At 37.1% G+C, this 21,885-nt stretch overlaps 1 protein-coding gene across 7 annotated transcripts in view; it reads right to left on the bottom strand.

Moving 5' to 3' along the window:
- PDE5A (phosphodiesterase 5A) overlaps positions 1–21,885 on the bottom strand; it is a 78,089-nt gene that overhangs the window by 28,139 nt on the left and 28,065 nt on the right. For all 7 annotated transcript variants that reach the window (XM_032997651.2, XM_042796318.1, XM_042796319.1 and 4 more), the window contains exons 4-10: positions 15,989–16,060; positions 14,794–14,883; positions 13,415–13,552; positions 12,043–12,110; positions 8,718–8,826; positions 5,432–5,516; positions 1,093–1,268 (exon numbers count right to left, since the gene is read on the bottom strand). In XM_032997651.2, the coding sequence (XP_032853542.1) occupies positions 1,093–1,268; positions 5,432–5,516; positions 8,718–8,826; positions 12,043–12,110; positions 13,415–13,552; positions 14,794–14,883; positions 15,989–16,060 (738 nt within the window). The remainder of the gene's footprint in view (positions 1–1,092; positions 1,269–5,431; positions 5,517–8,717; positions 8,827–12,042; positions 12,111–13,414; positions 13,553–14,793; positions 14,884–15,988; positions 16,061–21,885) is intronic.

Below are 21,885 nucleotides of genomic sequence, written 5' to 3'. Positions count from 1 at the left end.
CCATAATAATCCTTTCAGGAGTTTATTCAGACATAAAAGAAAGTTTTGGCCTAACTTAAACTTGGCAAAAAAGTCTGAAAGACAGTATGTTTGTTTTAATTTAACAAAATAAGCTCGTATTTTTTAGCTGTTGAGAACACAGGACATGAAAATGTTATGGAGTTTTTTTTAGCAACTAGAGACTGATTTTTTTGTAAAGAAGCCATCTTATACACTAACCTATAATCTGTCTGGACTTCCTATATTATCTATAAAGTGTTACAGTAGGAGAGAGAATCGCTAATTTGCCAGATAAACAAACAGCTTTTTTTTTTTTAAAGCACGGAAATTATTTTGATAATAATTTTACCACCTTTTTATTTAACATGACTTAATACAGGTTTATTTGAGAGTTGTAACATTTCTTTTAGAGGCTACGGGGTACATAATCCCCATTTTAGGAATTCTGCAAACACTCTGTTTAAATAACAAGTGTTAGGAGATCCAAAGTCTACAAATTTTTCACTTTCAGCTTCCAGTTATCACCTCTGAGTAATTCAGCTTTTCAGACTAAAGCCCTCTTGAGCTATTAAACTTAACAGTAACCAATTCAAAGGCTGAGATCAGATGACGTTAATCTTGATAGAGTTTGATGGAGTCTGAGGAAATTGCTGAAAACCTACAATAATGCTGCTGTTACTCCACAAACCATTTTGTCTAAAGGACTGAGCCAAAATCATCACAAAAGACGTCAGACAAGAAAAGGAAGCCCCTAATTCCCCAAACTATTTCTTCTTCCTCTGCAGCAGAACAAACCTGCTATGTTGCCAATGTGTAGCCTCATGTAGAGTAAAAGATGCATTCAGTTCACTGCTAAATCTCATGAGTAAAGTTAAAATACAATACCAAATAACATAGTCTGCTGGCAGATATGGAAACAAGCAGGAAAATTCCCATGTAGCTTGACAGGCCAAATGCTGTTCTCCTGGAGGAGAACAATTTCTGTGCAGCATCCACGTGAGTAGCTACACTTATGTGTAGAATAGACATGGTCTGGAGAAAGTTAGGATCTGTTTGGGGCTAGATTAAGGACCACCTAGATTTTGAACTCACCTCTAATGTCACCATCTGTTTGGCCATGGCTCTTTCTACAGCTTCATACATCTGTGTATTCTGGATCCCCAAGCCACAAAAGATGACAAATGCTTCCAGGAACTGTTCATCATTTCGGTTGAAAGCCTTGATTTTGCCCGAGTTTTCTTCCATCTTATTCACAAGCTGGCAAACCCCTATGCCAGGATACAGTAATTAAAAGAAGTAATACAGAGAACTGCCAACATATCATCTGTTGTATGAAACATCAAGAGAAAAATTCAGTCTAGGACAGTTTAGCCTACAGTATAAACCAGCAATATACATAAAAGTGACAGACAAGACTGCTGTAGGATTTTCCCCAAAGTTTTGTTGAGTATTTCAATGTACTATAGAATAAATGCTAAAATGTTATCTATTACTCAGTAGACTCAAAAGTATTTATTAGGATTTGTAAAACAAAAATGTGGAGATGTACAGACTTGATTATCTTGTGAAATTCTAGGGTCGTTTTCATCCTAGCTGTTTTTATTAATAATATTCTAGATTGATTTAATCCCTGAAGACAATTTGTCCTTTGGAGGCTAATTAAATTTTTGTAACCATGCCAGAAGAACATTTATGAAAGTCAGAACAGCGGTACACAGAGTTTTCACTTCCTTATTAGAGTCAGTACTGGAAATTTTTTGAAACAAATGAACTAAACAGAGAATACCCAAGTTGAGGCTTGAAGTTTAAGTATACTCACTGATTCTATGAGGATGTGATTGAATTACAACTTGCTCCAAAGACTACTGAACTCATTGAAAATCATCTTGCTGAATTCAGCTTGTTAGGTTCAAACTTCTTGATAGTTGCATCTGTTTATTTTCTGTTAAGAATTTCTGGACTTTTCTGTGCACATGCCATTGAAAGATCCGGCAGGTAACGTCTATCAAACCTTGCTGCAGCTTAAATCCCTGACACCTTTGCAAGCAGAGGGAAATTAACACATGTACCTCACTTCAGTTTTACCTAGCGGATGGCAGTTTCTGCTAAGAAATCAGAATTAAAGCACCTGTATTCTAAGTATATATTGTCTTTGGCCAAAACTGCTTTGGGGTGATTATTGTCTTAAGTCAGACCAAATGTTTTCTCACTCTCGTAAGTGTGAGTACAAGCAGTTTCAAGGGTAAAAGCTAGATTTTTCCTGGCCAACTGCAAACAATTATCCCAGTGTAAATAATAGTTGCAAATTAAAAATTCTGAAAAAAAATTACTAAATGAAAATCTTTATGAATCACTATTGTTTACCAGTTTGTATACTTCATGTATTTTATGAGGAACATTTTGCAGCAGAAAGAGTAAAATATTAAATATGTATTTAACCAGCAAAAGAAAAGATAACTATTTAGCATGGTGTTTCCAGAACACTCTTAACAATTTTTAGGTTTTCTTGTATCAGTAGAGCTCCGCATAATTTACACAGGATATATGAACAGAATCTGAATGCCTTACACTTCACCACTGTAAAGTCGGGGGGATGAATTTGCTTTCTCGTTATGGGTAGGGAAGAAATTAGAATGAATACTATTTTACAGGAGCACCTATGGTGAACATAATCAGCAACTACTGTAAGGTCTTGTCAGTGCTAAGAATTTTTTATATGAAAGTATTTCTACAATTTTAGTGCTCCATATTCACAGACTAAAAAACGTCACTGAGGCTTTTAATTAAAAGGAAAAAAAGTCTTTGAGGGAACAAGTGTGCATCTTCCCTGTTACAGTAGGTAGAAAAACTGAGGAAAAGAATGTATCACACATAGGCAGTGTTTTTAGAAGAACATTGGTCTTGCCTGTGGAAGTTTTAATGTCTGGTGACAATGTAACACTGCCTTGTTTCCAAATTACGTTCTGTTTGGGGAACTTACTTTAGTATCAGTCTCCACCAAAGAGATCAGGAAGAATATTATAACTATAGTTGTAAACTGCTGTGGCAGGGGTTGTGGTATCTGAATACTGCAAACAGGATTCTGAACCTTAATGGAATGAGATGACTAGATACTTGAATGATAGTAAAAATACATAATCCCAGCAAATAAGGATTCACTAAGAACAAGATTAACTTTCCCTGGGAAAAGGAAGCTGACTTATAAAACTCTATAGGAAAATCTCATGAAACTCACTTTCACACAGATCTCTGTTTGGTACTGTTTATGACATTATAATTATTTCCATAGCAACTATGATGTAATGAACATAAGATTAAGACCCAACAATGAATAAGCCACAAAAGCAAATGAATTCTTAAAAGACACAGCATTGGGATGCACGTAAATGTCTCTTAAAAAATGAAAGAACTGCAGTAGATATACTATGTAGTACTTAAGACTCTCTAACTGTAATCTTTTTCAAAAGCTTCCCTGCAGCATTGAGAGGTCCATACATTACAATTAAAGGAACTCAGAAGTCTTTTACTGGGACATTGTCATAAAGCCACAGAAAGATTCTGTAAAGCTTTCATCACATACCTGAAAAAATGCACAAGTCAGGAGAATAATAAAGTTATTTGCCAGTAAGATTTACTTAGTTTTGCTGTGGATAGTTTTTCCCACCCCACACCCATTTTCACACCCCACTTCCCAAATTCTGGTTTGCAGTATACTGATTTTTAAAATAAAAAAAGTAGTCTTATAATAATAGTCTTACATAGTATGTAGTATGCTAAAGGAACTTCTGCCTATTGTCCCAAAGACATCTTCTTCAACTTGCCTTATTAAAGATCTGAATATTAGGCAGTCTCTGAAACCTTAAAAGACTTCGAAGAACATTTCCCAATGAGAATTACTCAGATTTAAGAAACCCACCTAACTGGGTGGCCTGATCAAAACTTTCAGTGTGAAATTCCACAGAAAAAAAAATAGAAAAAAATTGTATGAGATCAGATGCAACTGTTTTATCAGCAACTAACAGAACAGTGAAATATTTCTAATTAAAGGTCAACAGTTCAATCTTCATCTCAGTCTTCCAGTGTCTGGTAGAATACTTAAAGTAATAAAAGAACCATTAAAGAAGATGATATCAAAAGAAATTTCAGAGAACTCAATTAGGTAAAGATAGCATTTCTCTTTCTGCTTCAGGACTTAAAAAAAAGATTTGTCTTCATGGAAAAGGGACCTCATATTTACTATATACATTGGGTTATGTAGTTTTGTCATAATTTTAAAGGAAAATTATTTGAAAACCATTTAAAAAATGCATTCTTGGAACTTATAACATTTACTTGCCAAATTTTGTAAAGCTGAGGAAGTTGAATTCATGCTGCTATGTAGGAATCAGTATATTTTATGTTCTGTTTGCTTGTGGAACTTACTGATGCCAGGAAAGCAGGCTGACACTCATTCTACTCTTCATGGGACAGGGCAATCCTAGTAATTTCCAAAAGCATCATCATCACTTTGTTTAAGGTGAATCTGAAACTCACTGAAGACTTAAAGCTCATTAAGTTTATTCCCTGACCAGATCCTCAAAACTGTTCAGGTGTATACTCATCTTTGAGGACCCAGGCCATGGCCACCTAAGTATTTCTAGGGACGTAAAGATAACTAGGTTTCTAAGTTTCCATAAGCATTTAGGCCTATATGGACCTAAGTGATGTCAAATTACTTCTGATAATGTTACCCCAGGAAACCAGTGGTACTATGGCCACTCTTTAAAATAGAAGAAAAGTAGTTCTAGAAAAAGCCAAGGAGATGGTGCAAAGATATTTACACAGAGTAGCTTTAGACTCTTAAACTAGTGTCTTACAGTAAGACTGTAGGCTCCCTCTGTAATCTACATATAGAAGCAGGCACCTCCAAAGGGCAATTTGTAGCACCAAAACTGCACAGCAGCTAGCCTTCTAACGTATAAATCTTTCCATAGCTGAGTCTCATTTGAGGAAACCGTCACTATCTGTGCAGTTCAGCTTGCCTTTCCACATGCCACCACTGTTCCCTAAAAGCCCAGCACTACAGACAGCTCAGGCCTGAAGAACTTATTTACATCTTCTCTTGCTTTCACTGACTTGTAAAAGATCTACACAAGCAAGGGTGGTAACTGACTCTCTGAACAGGAAGCAATGAAAATAATTTTATTTACAGAAATTTTTTGAATACAGAGAAGCTATAAAAATGGGGAATTATCACAAGAGTGTTGTAGATACTTGGTAACTTATTAGGTAAGCAATTTACAGTCAAGGTTGCAGTGGACTTATTGGTTGAAAACATGGCAATTAAGGATCTTTTCTCCTGGCTTGAGATTCTGTGTTGCTGAGATTTTACTGTGGAGCACAGAAATATTTCTATGAAAGGTATAAAAATACTTTTTGTAAAGATACCTACCTATCACTTTATTCTTTTTCCCATTTTTTATTGGTGTACACAGCAAACTCTTTATGTGTTGACTTACATTTTCTGTATTGTCATTCTGTTAAACAAACAAAAAAATACAGTTACAATTTTAAAGACTAATGTCCAAGCAGCTGAAGTGAAAAAGCTGTAGAGCTGGGGTCTACAACTATTCTTGGCTTACATACTCCTTAAAAGAGAGCAACTACATCCTCAAAGAGTTTGCACATCTTTGGCTGGATGGTGTAATAAACACTGTATCTGATACAAGCTTTGGTGAATAGTAATACAGGCAATGATGATAATCTTAATTCAGTAGGAGTTTATAGTGACTTGTGTAATTATGCTAAAAATGTGCTAATTTTATAATAGGTTATTTCATTAGAAGGTACCACTTCCATGAAAATGACAACTTTGTACCAAGACAAACTGTTCCACTCAGTGCAGCTGAAAAGAGGTTGGATGGGCCTTAGGGCACCTTTTTACTCTCATCAGGTGATGAGCTGTAAAAGGAAGTGACCTCTCCCCTTTCCAGCATATCCCCTCACTTGCAATATGGCAATGTAAAGAATAGATGTCATAAAGCCAAAGTAACTACCTGACATTAATCTAACTGTGCATTTTGTGGCACTAAAATTTTCATAAACTCTTCTGGTTTGTTTGAGATGCCTTGATTAATCCACCAACACAATGAAAGGGGGCTTACTGGAAACCAAATTATGATCCAAAGAAGGAAAACCACCACCAACTAGGTCAACATTCTTCAGTCTTCTATGCTTCTGTCTCATGCTCCGAGACAAGGAAACTGAATTTATTTCGAGGGTGAATGGGTGAAAGAAAAACACAGTGCATCTTCTTCAAATACCTGGTGAGTAAAGGACGTAGTTCTGCTCTGACTGCTCCTAGAATAATGTGGCAGTTGCTGAGAAGTACATTTGGTCCAATCTCTAATTGTATGTGACACAGAAAAAAATGGGTACACACTAGTATTTCAAATCAAAAGGTTATTTTGGTTTGGGTTTTGTTTGTTTTTTGGTTTTTGTTTTTTTTTTTTTTACTATTGTTTCTCTGCTCTCTGATGCTGTGCAAAGATTGTAGGCAGGCAAATGCACAAACACTATAATGCTTACAAGTAGCAATAGGAAATGTGATTCTTTAAAAGAAAACATTAAAGGCTTATATCATGCCAGATACTTTACATGACTCCAGGAACTTAAGTACTACTACTTAATAGTAGCCCTTTATCAAGAGGATATATGGAATAACTCGAGTGTAAGATTTGATTTTTTCTGAACTGTGACTTACCTGTGAAATCAGCTGTTAAAAAGGATATAAGAATCAGCATCTCTCCCTAGACCTCTCCAGCAAGGGCAGCTGAGAAATACAAAGTCAAGCTTGCATGAAAATTTGTTTATGGCTACCCTGAGAAGAACCTGCTGTTTCATGGTAAAGTTTGGATGCACTGAAAATCAAACTGGAATGGATTGGAGATAAGACCACAGTGCACAGTGCTTAATAAAAATGCCTGACCCAGTATTAATGAACAGGAAGGAGATTAAGCAAAAACAGGCTTAAATGCCTTTAAGGAGTTGTAGGTATTTGAACTTTGTCTCCACTGCACTAACTTTGTTGGTTAAGGAAAGAACATGTCCACATGACTGCTGAAGCTTAGCATTTGGCTTCCGTACTGTCCTTGTAAGTAGTCTGAACCTGAGGCAGACAACATCACAGCTCTTCCACAAATAAACCCTGCTTCATGTCACTATCTAGATAGTTGAGGCCACCAAAGCATTTAGAAAGCACAAAGTTATTTTTATAAGATGAATAAGCTTGTGGTTGAATGTCCAAAGAAAGAGACAAGTCAGGGCTTCTAGAGCATTAGGTACACCTGGGATTTAACTCATGTCAGGGTTCATCACATTTCAAAACATTTAGCCTAGAGCCCTGCCCCTACACAGTGTAGGAGATGCAGCCACTGTGTATTGAAAAACATTATCCAAAATTCCTTCTAGCAGTACAATTATTTTCTTTTTATGAGTTTCTTTTACATGCATAAGTTATAAGTCATCTAGATTCCAGGGAAAAATGCAAAAGAATCCTACTGACAAAGTGAAAGGCCTGTTTCAGACAAACAGTTGTTTGGATGACCCTCAAGGTATTAATTTTATTTTAAAATGTCTTCAAAATAATCACCTCTTTCTTTATTGCTCTAATACACTGTATCCATCCAGTTTTGGTTTTACATTCACTCCTGCAGTTAAGATACCTTTGGGCCCTGTACTGCAACAGGGTAAGACCTCAGTTCCTGTGTTGCTCAATCCTTCACAGAAACTCACTCCACAACATCCATGAAACCTTGCACAGAGAAAAAGGGAAGCAAAACAGCTCTCCACTATGAGCCTGCCCCTTCTTTCCACTTACTGGAACAATCACATTGGAGACTGTTATTTTCTGATGTTTTTGTTGTGCATCTCAGAACAAAGAGCTCGGTAAAGAGATACCTGCTGATCATAGTAACTCCTCTCCCTCTTACTACCCTTTCCCCGAGTCCCTCTAGCCATCAGGCTTAAATAGAATGAGAAGAGCAGACATCTTTCCAATTTCTGCACTGACAGGAAAATACAGAATTACAAGTGTGTTTTTCGTTTATGACATCTTTGAAGGCAACCTGACTGTAATCTGAGTCTTGCCAAGTGATCTTCCCTCCTAACTCTGCAGTATCTGTGTGTTCAGTAGTACACCATACCACAAGCTCACACATGATGAAGTGTGAAGCAAAAGCTTCCAAAGAAAAGTGAAATTGTTTCTTTTCAAAAACAGCAAAGAACTTGCATCTGTAACATTAATCTTCGCCAGAACAAGAAGGGAAAGGAGACAATAAAAGGCAACTTTTGAGAGCCTCCCAACACTCACAGTAAACTACCAAGAATTACTGTGAAAACCCCCAACTGTTCTTCACTTAAATGTTTTCCATAGAACATATTGGAAGCTTTCTACATCGCACTATCCATTTATTGACAAATTAATGTTAGGCTTTTTAAATAATGGCCATAGAGATAAATCCCTCCCCTGGCCACCTGGCTCATTGTGCGAGTATTGTACCATTTCTTCAGTGATAATGAATTTTATCAAGCATATGTACTTTCCGTTGCGTTTGCATAATTCTAAATGTGGCCATTAAATTAATAAAAATAATAAGGGGAAAACAAAAAAGGTCTGAAACGTAAGGAGAAAAACATTTTCCATTTCTGAATTTCAAATCTAAGCTTATTTTACTTACTGTCCAGGGAAACCTTCTATCTTTGCAGACATCTGGGATGTTGAGAGGCTCCATAGTATTCTTGACATACTGAGCATACATATAATTGATCTTGTTTGTATCATAGTCCCTGAAGGATACAACTTTATTATTATGTGCTTAGTATGAAAATGGGTCATTTCATTATGCAAAACAGGTAATTGTAATATTTTTCCTGTATGAGGAAGGGATATAACCAACAGATACATAATGGAGTTGAGTTCAAATCCTGTATCGTAATCCACGTGTCATCACAGAACTGCAGAGTGGATTGATTTATATGTTCCACCATCTCTTTAATATTCAATAAAGTTAACAGTGAACACCAAACAAGAAATAAACAAATCAGTACAGTTTATGCAGATGAACAATAAAAAATAAACAACTGGGTTTATGTTGAAATAAAGAAAACTTTTTGAAAACAAACTCCATTCACAAATCTGACACACCTGAAAAATCAATACTGGATGAAATTCACATATTTTTAAACGGAATGCAGCAGGTAACATTTGTGAATTTTCTGCTTCTAAATTAATTTCAAATTTGTTCCAAAACTAAAGGCACAAACAGTTGCATGGGGATTCTGTTACTGAGATAGAACTGTTTATTCCAAATCAGGACATAAAGTGTCTTCACAGACTCAATCATCTCCTACTTTTTTAGCCGTGATTTATTTAATTAAAGCGTTTCAATTCTCTTGGACCCTTTGCCTGATTTAGAGGAGGACATATGTCCTAATAATAAACCTATTCCCATCAAGCTCCTTTAGCTTCCCTCTGACATTTGACTTGACTTTAGCTATTCTTCTGGTGCAAGGATGTTCACAGTGCTGGAAGAAGGAAATTAATTCTTTTGTTATTTTACAAACTTGGATACAAAAGGCAATGCCCCACAATTCTGAAAATCCATCTGATTTGGGGTTTGATTCAGGATCCTTGATTATGTAATAAGCCTGACATTGTATTATGTTATTATATTTCTGCTGTTGCCCAAAATTGTGCTGTTCAAGCACAGCAGAAATTCTAACGCCAATGGTTGACTCATAGTACAGTCTTTGGCATAGAATTGTACTGTCTCATGAACAAGATTCAGATATGCAATTAAGATTCCAAGACTCCTTCCCTATCAGTTATGGGAAATAATTTACTGATGGCCCATGCAAGCAGTAAATTACATTTTGAGTCCATTAACTAGCAACCATGAAAGTGATAATGAATAGGAAGGGTAAATTCTCTTTACCATTCCCACAGCGTAGAAGAGGAAGTAAACAGGAACTTTCTTTTTCACCCTATGATCTTACTAGCCTGTTGTACCTCTGTACTTTCTGGTTGTATATTGTCTAAAGTCATAATACAGCTCAACAGTTTTTAGTTGCTCAAGCTACACACTTTGGACATAATTTTCTAATATATAGAATTAAATTTAATATAATAAATGTTCACTGCAAGAAAGATCAAAGGGGTACAGAAATCTACATTTTCTCTCTGCACACTCTATCTGTAGTAATGCATTTTATATATGTCCTGGGTTGAGTGAGTGGTGGAGTTTTTTGGTGGCAGGGGAGGGGGCTATCGGGGCAGCCCCCTGTGAGAAGCTTCTCGAAGCTCCCCCAGCTCCACGTCAGCTCCACTTCTGTTTGGGAAATTGAGCCAATCGGCTGCGCCTCTGTGATAAGGTATTTAAGAAGGGACGTGGTGACATGCAGTGGGACTTGTGAGGAGGAGTTGCTGCAGCTGCATGAACACCAAGGTCAGTGGAGGAATGGAGGAAGAAAGGAGGGGGGAGGTGTGCCGGAGCAGAGACCCCCCTGTATCCTGTGGTGAGATGGCAAGGTGGCCCCCCCCTGCCACCCATGAAGATCTACAGTGGAGCAGACATTGATTTATGGCCTGTGGCTTCTGCTTGCCTGATCAAGGTTCTGTACCCAAAGAAGGCCGGGGTCTTATGGGAAAAGGCAGCCCCGCTGCTGTAATTCAGTGCTGGGAGGATTGCAGCATGCGGGGGAGTCCCACGCCGGAGCAGCTCGGGAAGGGCTGCAGCCGTGGGAGGGAATCCAGTCAGAGAAAGTTAGTGACCCATGACGGAGCAGTGTGGGGAACGCTGCGGCCCATGGGAGGGACTCACGTCGGAGAAAGTTTGTGGAGGACTGTCTCCTGTGAGAGGGGAACTACGATGGAGCAGGGGGAACAAGTTCCGGACACTCCCCTCACCAAAGATGAAGAAAGTGGCAGCGCTGACTGCACCCCCCATTCCCTGCCCCTGCGCCACTGAGGGGAGGAGGTAGAGATATCGGGAGCAGAACTGAGCCCGGGAAGAAGGGAGGGGTGGGGGGAAGGTGTTCTCAAAATGTGGCAATGCTTCTCACTGTCCTACTCTGTTATGTGTTGTTAGTGTCTGTAATAAATGTATGTTCTTTTTTTCCTTCCCCTAATGAGTCTGCCTCTTGCTCATGATCATAAAGGGGGATTTTCCCCCATCCCAGTCCTATCTTGAACCCCAAGCCTGGCTCTCTGTCCCTTCTCATTGCCGGAGGGGAAGGGAGAGAGAGCTGCTGCATTGTGGTTGGCTGCCAACCAGGCCTAAACCACGACAATATACAACTATGTCTCACTCTTTTGACAATATCTGAAACAACTGTTTTGATTACAGAGAAAGGTGATGGAGACAGTCATTTTCAAACTTCAACATAGAGGTTCAGACTAAATTTGGAAACTATTTAACTTCAGTATTTTAATTCAACTGTTTCTACATCTGTCCCTTCCTCCCAGTTGAACTTCTTAATGGTTTCTCAAAGATGACTGGAAGTTAGAACTTTAGGACCTTATTTTAGATTTAGTCAGTTGTGTTCTTTGAGTCAGCTTCCCCATTTATGAAATAAGACTAATGATTAAAATAACTGATTACAATCATAAATAGGATTAGTGTCTACTAATGTGGATATGTCTCCTCTACAACTTAGTCATGTACGCAGATTTCTTACAGATCAATCTTAGAGCAGCCCATCAGCTTAGATTTTTACTTTTCACATTTCGTTCATTTCCATTGCTTAGCCCTGTGATACAGCTATGTACTTAGACCTGACAAAGTGAAGAGATCAGGCCCTAACTCTCCAATTCTGCTCAGTGTGACTTTTAAGGCAATAGATTTTTGTCTATGTACATTTCAGGGCAAAACCTTGTCTATAAAAATAGCAGTAATACATGGTACCCACTGGAAATAAGATCTGTTATTCTAAAAAAAACTATTAAAAGCCTAGTATCTTCAGCATTCTCCTGGGATGAACAAAAGTTTGAATTCATAGTTTTACCTCTTCAGATTTTCAGCTGAATCTTCCAATTCCTCAGATTCCATGTGAAACACACTAGAAAATGAATCCTGGAATACCAAGAGGATATTTTAATATATAGGTGTATAAGGTTGTCATAAGTTAAAAAAAGCTCATGAAAAGCTTGTTGCAGTTATCAAAACCTATTCTGTAATAAAGGCAAGTGTAAAATTATTTAACTTAATTTCACATCTAGCAGCAAGCATACAGGATCCTATCACAAAAATACATCTTGATACAACTTTAAAATATTATTGAAGTGTCTTGAATCTCTGCTGATCACTCTGAGAAGAAATGCTAGTATTTACAAGCTGTGCCAAACTTATCTGCCAGCACAGAACTCAACTTCATTTTAACATTCATCCAATTCTAGACCCGCTTTGCTTGGACAGGTGAGGACATCGAAACCTTTTGATGATGACTTCATATTGACTGATTGCTGTGTTGCTTTTCACGCAGTTTTTTTTAGCAGTTGAGAACCTTAAGTGTAGAGAGAAATTAGATTCAAACTACAGACTGCAAAGTAGGGGCTGGAGTTTATCTAACTTGCAAGGACAGCATGAACATGTGAATACATAAATTTTGTAAATTCCTCTTTTGTATTCTTGTCTGCAGGAGTGACTCTTCTAAATACAGTGAGAGATGGGATTGTGGCAGATGATCACGAGTGCTGTGTGTTATTTCTGTGCTACAGAACCTGGAAATGCTTCCTCGCTTCCAGATCTTAGTACACTCATATCTATAATGAGTAGTAAAGGTACAACTAGCAATGCCAGTACAAGACTGAGGCATGCAACATAATACCCTGCTCCTTGTTCTGCAGACTATTTTCAATAGGAAGGAAATACAGGTGGGCAGGTTGAAAGGACTTGTGCTTTGCTTCAGTGAGCCAGGATCTTGGAACAGGCCATGATTCTGTTTAGATACCTTGTTTACATACTCCCCACTTAGATATACTCAAGAAATAAAAAGAGCCATTGAAACTGACTCTGCTCAGGAAGAAAAGGCCACATTGTTTTTCCCCCAGCCTTTTCCTTTTTTCCATCCTACATCAGTAGCCAAGAAAATGAGTTATGAAAGAGTTCAACATTCAAGATCTATGCCACAGGTGAGAGCTTAGAGCCATAGTTTACCAACAGGTAATGCAAAACAGCTGCATAAAATGGCAGTCTGGCCTACACAAAGACCGAGGCCTCCCAAGTCAACACCTAACCTGAGTAGATGCTGTAAACGAAAAGGCAAAGGGCAAAAAGGTGACAGAACACACTACAGTATTAACACTGAGTCAGAGCGGAGGGAAGCCCACACTTCTACGAGAGAATAAGCATTTCTGCCTTTAGACAAAAAAACTCACAGTACAATCTTCATCCACTATGAAGATGGTACACCTCTGCACTTGCATGAATGATATTATAGTGGCTGCTATCTTCTTCAGAATTACTTCCAAAGACTGCTGCTCTTCAAAAATCAAGCTGGCAAGATCAAGAAGCACCTGGAGAAAAGGTCTTTTTTTAAATTTTGACTAATTGTGATTTAAAAAATAATTATCATTACTACTGTCTTTGCTGCTTCTCCCCTGAATCAAGGAAGTCAACATGTATAGCAGTGACCAAAATTAAGTTTTGGCTCTCACACAGACTGCAAGGTAACAGTAAATAATAGCTAGATTGACACTTTTGATGGAAGAAATAAATTGGATAGTTAGCTGTCTGATGTTTTTGGTCAGAGAGACAGAATAGATTTAGTCATTGGTTCATCAAATGACACCTGAGAAACCCAGACAACACACACTTATTTGTCCTTAGGAAACCTAATATTTTCCTATGGCTCATGTGTGCATTCTAAAAACAGTGATATTTACACTTCTTAAGACTTCTGAACACAATTTAGTGATGTAATTCTAACAGATCCTAATGAACTCATTTAGTGAAAACATCGAGATACAGTCTGCTGTATTTCAAAGCTGCTGCTGAAGGACTTAAATGCTCAGATGTGCTCATACTATATTCCTTCTTTCCTCACAAGAAGCATGGAGCCAATTTGAAAAGATTATCCAAATTTGTACCAATTTACAAGCACTGATAGTCACTTGGAAACTCAGACCTACCAGAAAATTTTTAAAACAACTGCTGCCTAGTTGTTTCTCCAGAACCTTTTCATATTGTATATGGCAGACACATTCACCCATAAAGGCCATGGCATTCATAACCCATCAGTTTTAAAGATGGGTTTTAAAGTTTTAAAGATGTCACAGGAAAATACAGTTACATTAATCAGAAGCAAATTCAGTTTTCCATCTCATTACCGAAAATATGGTTAGTGACTATTGTTATAGTAGAGTAAAAGAGCAATCTGTTTAACCTCTACTGTTCTGTAGGGATAATTCTGTCTGAAGTTTCTGAAGTATGTACACCTCTGGTTGTATAATATATACAGTGAGCCACAGGATAACATCAGGCAATATTGCATATACTGACACGGAATTAATTTTCATACATGTAGCTTTACCTTCTTGCCCTAGACAGTCTACTTCTCACAGCCCAAGCTGGAATGTGCCTAGCTACTTCTCAGTGCAGTTAGAGCTTTATCAGAGATACACAGCATTCAATTAGAGTAATTAAAAATAGTCAGGGAATAACTAACCATAGATAACCAGAAATAGCAGGAGCAGGCACTGATTACTAGCTAACCATCGTAGTTTCTGTATTCTTGGGATAAACATGTTGACCATACCTGATTACGCCTGTTCTCAAGCAAAGATGTCTCATACAGTTGAGCATTGTGAAGAACAATTCCACAGAATGCCAAATACGCGGCAAAATCCTGAAGACAAATGAACATCAACATCTCATGAAGATAATGTCTCACAGCATCTTAACTTTATTCAAAGATAAGCTACTGAAAATTTTGTTTTCACTTTGAAGTGTTAATTGGTATTTTTAAGTTATTTTTGGCAACCACATATTCAGGTTGTTTTTTTTTTTTTTTTTTTTTAGTTACTCGGAATTTGTTATTTCCTCGAGAATCTCTTAATTTTTAAAACTAATGATCTTCATAGTTTATCTTGGTAAAAGTGGGATTAATATAAGAAGCAGCTCAGAGGAAGCAACTCATTTACCAGCAATACATATTTTATCTAGAAAAACTGAGTGCTGACAATCACCCTCTTATTTTGGGGAATTCAGCCTCCTGCAAGGTGGAAATAAAATTCTGCTAACACATCAAACCACGATTTTTTTCCCTTTCAGAATGGGATTAATTCTGATATCCTACAAATAGTATGCATTTTGTTTTAAAGGGGAAGTTTTCAGAGGGAAAGAGTGAATTCTGATTTTTTTATTGCTGAAGGTTAAGTCAACTTCTTCAGACTGAGTGCAGCCTGGTTTTTGCTACACCAATCTGAATGTAAAGTCTGGAAATGTTTGGAAAGCAACTGCAGTGTCAGAATTAGGAATCAAGGTGCTGTCTACTCTACTGATTATATCATATATTGTTCATGATTTATTCAAAGCTTTTTTTAGTCCTTCAATTGCTATACTGAGAAGTGATACAGTATTTAAAAAGGAATCACGATACAAATTTTAATATTCAAAATACTTTTGTTGGGGATGCCAGGAGAGTCAGAACTAATTAATAAAAAATTAGGTCTATTAGAAGTTATGAAACTGTTTTACAATGCATTTCAGTAGAGTTAGCTTGTGTTTCAGAGTTGTACGAGATACCGTGCTGATCCAGAAATTAAACTATCTCACATCCACATTTCTCATGGCCTCATAAAGAAATCTGCAGTATTATGAGGAATTTTTACTTTGTTTCAGAGGTGTTTAATTTTTAATAACTAAAACTTCTGATCAGCATGAAAAGTAGTAACATATCCATCCCCCATTCCCCTATGAGAATAAGAGACATAAATGTCCAGCTTTTATACCTTTTCATCTTGTTCAGTGAAAGTGCCACCAATTCCAGATTTCTTATTGATTGCTTGAGCCACACCAACAACCTAGTGTATTCAAAATGGAGTAATTAGATAATTTTTAGGAGTCTGTCATCAGATTCTGCTTCGAGACATATTTATAGAAGATAATAAATGATCATTACAATTATTCACTTGGTAATCAGAAATGGCGAGATATCAACGCATCTTGACTGTTAGTTAAGACTGTCTTTCTTGTCAAGATGCTCTGATATCCTGCCATCTTTAATTATTTTCTCTATGGAGCAACTCAGAAGTTATGGAAGAATCCTAGTTTATAGGTAAATAAGCTAAGAAAGGGTAAAAGCTCATTTACAGGTCCTGCAGGACATCTGAGATGGACCTAAGAAGCAAACCCATATGCCCTGATCAACATTAAAGGCTTTCCATTAAGTAGTTCTTTCCGCTTTTGGCACATGGTGTAAATCCTCGCTTTCAAATGGAGTATGTATTAAGATCACCAGCCAAGAGGCTACCTAAATTAAGGCTGCCCACATAAGTGAATCAGTGCACAGACAGTAACAAGAAGAGTTTACCTGAACTAGAAAAACCCTACAATTTATGAAATTAAGACATCAGCAGACCTGCTCCATTTACTTCCTTTGTTAGCTTGTCTCCTTTTGGATTTAAGTGGAAGAAAATTGAATCCATGTAACAATAAACCAAGCCAGATTACACATTTAGTTTTATTCTTATAAAGTTCTCTCTAAATTATGTTAAATTTCAGGTGATGCTTTTTCAGTATAGAAATAATCTGTGGTAAAATTTTATTTCAAGTTTCTGGACGTAATTCCATGAATAATCCCTTTTGAGACTTTTCAGATTGTTAGTAATCTGATTTCAGGCTTAAAAGAATTGAAAAAAGTATAGTTTCTCTGATCTTTGAAGTAAAAAAAAAAAAAAATGTTCTGTTAGTGAGTAATGACAGGTTTCTGTAATTGAGTGTGGGAGCTATAAGGTGGTGAACCCAATGCTGTTTATCAGAATAGATGAGAAAGGTACCAAAGCAGATGACCATCTGAGGAAGGTGCTAAGTGGAGGGTGGGGACAATTATGTCTGAGCCATTACTTATATTGATAGCCAGAAATTAATCTCATATTTCACAGTATCAAGCTGAATAGCTACTAGTAGCATCTGGAATGGATGTAGGTTAAGGCGGAGCTGAAGGAGAAGAATAGTGCAAGAGGTAGGAGAGGAAGGTTAGAAACTGGGAAGAGCTAGAATTCACTCACTAAAACCCTGCACTTCCTTACAGTTAGACCATTCATCTATTTAAATGGCTGGATCTCATCTTCTGCTAAACTCAATAAATCTGCTGTGCAGTAAACTCAGAAGCTAGAATGTGCTAGCACAGATGAAGTCCACCTATCCAAGTAGAATAACATGAAAGAGTATGTGGTAAGAAGCCATAAAGAATATGCAAAGCTTTTGATTATTTTCAGATTTTTTTGGCATGCTTACAACAGATTGACAAAGCTGCAAAGAACTTCCTTTGTTTGAGAACCAAGCAGTGTAAGACCAGTGTAAGATGTTAATAATAGTATTTTTTTCATCTGGCTCTTTTTAGATAAATAGTATCAGAAGAAAACTTTGTGGTGTGCATGTTTAAAAAGGTGTACTTTACTGTTAATCATTACATTATAATTGCTAAACTGACAGAAGGCATACAGTTTTATTTTTGTAATGGAAAAGAAGACAATTTACTATCTCTCAGACTAGCCTTCCCAAAATACTGATATTACAAATAAGATCATTGTTCTGTAGCATGAATACCTGCCAACTGTGGGCTCAAAAATGTCTGTCTGAAATAACGCTTAACTGTCAGCTCCATTCCATACAACCCAATTTTTCCCACAGTCAACCTCTCATTTACTTCAGAGGGATATTTCTTACCCAGTGAACTTTCTTGCTGTAATAACAATGTGCAACTAGCCTTATATACTCCTATAGCAAACTTTGAATAGTAAGTCAATCCTTTGACCAGTCAACATGCTTTTAGGTTAACCTCCATGTGCAGAGATTAATGGTTAGGCCTTTTCTCATACCACTGTCTTCTATGGGTACTTTTTTTTTTTTTTTTCAGTTTTGATGCAGCGTGAGCTAAGACAACTTCACTGAGGTCAGAGGCATCCAAAAGGTGAGTACTTTCATCTTGTGTAAACGCATTCCCTCCATGAAAGGAAAGTCTGTGGTACTTAAAAAAGGTATGAGAAAACAGTAAAAGGACCACATTAATATAGTGGAAAGACTGTTTAGGCTCCCTTTATTAGCACTGCAGGTTTCTGATACATTAACAAAGTCATGTGTTCCAAGGCAAATGGTCATTTTTAGATCTTTCTTAAGGCCTTTCAATAAAAGGTTTTAACTGAAGAGGGAAGGAGTAGTGAAGAAAATAAACCTGCTAAAATCCATGGTTGTCTTGATGATGATAGACAGGTTATGCAGATGCAAACATTTTTTGGTTATTGTTGTTTCAGTGGCATTCTAAGCTTTTAAAGACAGCTGCATAGTATGTGCCATTTTTTTCACACAAAATAAACAGTTTTAATACTTAAACTGGTCCAAATTCTGGCCTCATTTGTATCAGTACAAATTCCAGTGAACTTCACTAAATTCTGTAGAATGTGGTATAGAGACAGTAATGAGAAAAACTTAGATGGATATTATTTAGCCATTGGAGTCTTGCCTGCAACCAGGTAATTAGGAGAAGATGTAGGAAACTCAAGAGGATCTGTTCCTGTTACTAAAGTAATTATGTAATTAGGACAAAAGTAAATCACATGGTAGCATTTTAGGCCATGGAGAACATATGCCTGCATTTTAGAGAATACTAAGCACAGCATGAAACCTAAATCCTCATTTTTAAAACTTACTATAAACAAATCTGAAATAACAATAGGCCTGATCTGTGATCTCCAGCTGGGAGTTATATTTGCACCAGCAGAGAAACTGAATCAAAGCTGTCTGACTGCTCTGAGCTCAGCTATACAGAAAACTTATTCAGACAACAGGTACTTTAAAAGTGTGAAATCTTTGTGGCAACAAACAAGATATATCTGAGATAAATCTAATTCTCTGTAGAGCTTGGAGAATATAGTAAAAAAAAAAAAAAAAACATAGTCAAACACTTGCTTATGAAAGCACTATTTCAATCTAACAAAAAGGCATTTTTTCAGTTACTTAGGCTTAGTATTTTATGTGTCTTCAGTTATCTAACAGGCAGGCACCAAGTGAACCTTTTTGAAGATTGAGTCCTGTAGCAATAAAGCAAAGATACGTATGTTTGATTTCTTGTCATTCTTCTACTATGCCTACAGAATTATCCTGTATATTTGTTGGTCACCCAAGACAAAACTAGTAGGAAAGAAAGGGGTTAAAAACAGCTATGAAAGTGGATGACCACTAGAAAAGCTTAAGGTAGTACTCTGGACTGAAGAAAACCAAGACTAAGGGAGAAGAAAGACTGGAATAATTAGTATCTGCTTGTACTTTGACACCTGTGAATGTATGGCCTAATCCCTAAAGTAACCAGTGAGCTGCTGAGTGCTAAACACTTTTTCATGAGCTTTACCCCCAGTCTGACTAGATAGGTGGGATTACAGAACAAGGTATATCTGTAGTAGTCATGCAGTTCCTAATAAGAGCCTTCACCCAAGTTTGCTGTATCAAAAGCGCATAAGGAGTGGGTAGAAAGGAATAAGATTTATGTGAAGGACCTTAGTGGTCCAGCTTTCTTTAAGGTCAGTTGGAAAAATTCCCCTTGGATCAGAAAATAAGGACTATGTTATTTTTCATTCAGATCACATAAGATAGATATACATGATGAAGACAAAATTTAATTTTGATGATGGAATTGTTATCTTACTTTCAGTCCCAAAAAGGGGGGAAAAAACCCTCCAGCAATTAGCATGTCAACATCCACACCTATTTCGCCACATCTGAACACAACTTTCCTAACTGTTCTTGCTGGCAACACAGGTAATCTTCCAGTGCTGCTACTTGTTCTGTAACCTTTCTTCTTGATCTGTACCAGTTATCCCATTTAATAAGGCTGATCCACATTGCAAGGAGAGGTTTATTCTAATTTACAGAGAGCTTTATTTTTACTCTTTTCTTGCAATAGCTGACTCCGGCCTCTAAAAGTAGCAGGCTAGTACCTAGTGTATTTCCCAGTAAATGACTGATGACTTCAGTGCCAATGACTATGCTCTGAGTTTTATCTGGATTGTTTCATGCTGCAATTTTTTGTGCATTAAGATTACAGGCCTAACTCTGCAAAAGCTGTTCCAGCTCTGCATGCAGCTAGTGCCCTTTATAGTTAGTTCTTACTTCAGCTGATTTAAAAATATAATCAATGTAATTTTGCTTCCTAAGAAGATATATTTTTTTATTTACTTTTCTGGCACCTGAAGAAAAATTACATTAAGGCAAAGAATGGTAACAGGAAGAGAGAAGCTCAACTTTTATCTCATTTTAAAGATGGGAACATACCCACTTGAGAAGACAAAGTGGTTTTAACCTTCCTTTGCTTTCCTGGTCCTGTAGAGGCTTGATTCAGGCTTATAAAATTATCCTGCAGGGACAGAACTATATTTACAGACTTCCATTTTTAATCAACAAAACTTTCACATCCTCTTTTATCGTTCATGCCAGCAGTGGTCTGCATGATTTCCAGCAGTCTAGCTACTATAACGAATGTCTCAGCATAAGCTGAAAATCCACCCAAGAAGCAAATTACTGATCTCCATAATCCTGCAGCAAGACTGCTACTGGGAGTGGAGTTAGTTTGTTTAAAGTTAGCTTGGCTAGATGTACACTATGCTGCAGTGACTGTGATGTATTATTATACCTGGGGTGTTCAACTGTGGGAGAGAATAACTTGGCTGGCTAACAGCAACACGCCTGGTCACATTTTATACAATAAAATTCAACAGGATATTTTCAAAGGCTGTTGTAAATAGAGTAGCACCTCTGATTTGTTGGGAAGAGCTTCCCAGCGACAAGAGATAGGGCAAAGTAACAAATTAAACAATTGGAGTGAGCTTTGCCAGAATAAAACATTTCCCTAGACAATTAGTAGGAAGTTCAATCTTACATACTCAGAGCCTGGGAGATAGGTCTCAGTTAATACAGATAAAAGTTCCCATATGAGAAAATCCTACAGATTTTAGTAGAAATTAAACTGAAATAGAATTTTATGGAAATTATTTTGCCCAGCTGAAAAAAAAAAAATGCAGAAATGACAGAAAATGATGTCATTCCTGTAAACATTCTACAGCAGCTGTGATGACTCCGTGCATCAGAGACCAGCCATTCTACAGATATTCCAAACCAGTCAGAGAGCTGTACTTAGTCTTGTATCAGTTCCAGATAACTCCACAAGTTGGTTTAAGCTAAGGACTTCCATTCCCTATTTGGTTCTGTCAATTTATTTCAAAATGACTGTTTGTTTAAAAATGTCTACAAAAACACATGGAGAAATCGAGGTGATAATTATTTGCAACAACTTCTGTAGTCCTTTTTCTGGGTCTCTGAATCTAAGACCAAACAAGATCAGAAGAAAGTGCCACTGCATTTACTTACTTTACATGAGCTCTAGAAGACAAATCAGTACCATTTGAAGCTTCTGAAAAATTAAATATTTAAGAACACACCAGGAATGAAAAGCTGCTTTTCAAGATACACAATGCTGAACTGCCACAACCTTATGTCTTCTGTCAGTAATGGTAAAACCCTGATTTCTGTATAAGCACTGTAGCACTGAAATGATTAGCATTAATAGCTACAGCTAAGGCCTGTAGCCAGCAATACTAGTTTCCTCTTGCAAAAGAAATAACCATAGTAACTCTGT

This window comes from Tyto alba, unplaced genomic scaffold (assembly GCF_018691265.1).
Source record: "Tyto alba isolate M040663 unplaced genomic scaffold, T.alba_DEE_v4.0 Super-Scaffold_23, whole genome shotgun sequence".
Taxonomy (NCBI): domain Eukaryota; kingdom Metazoa; phylum Chordata; class Aves; order Strigiformes; family Tytonidae; genus Tyto; species Tyto alba.
This window is presented reverse-complemented; position numbering and strand designations above follow the sequence as displayed.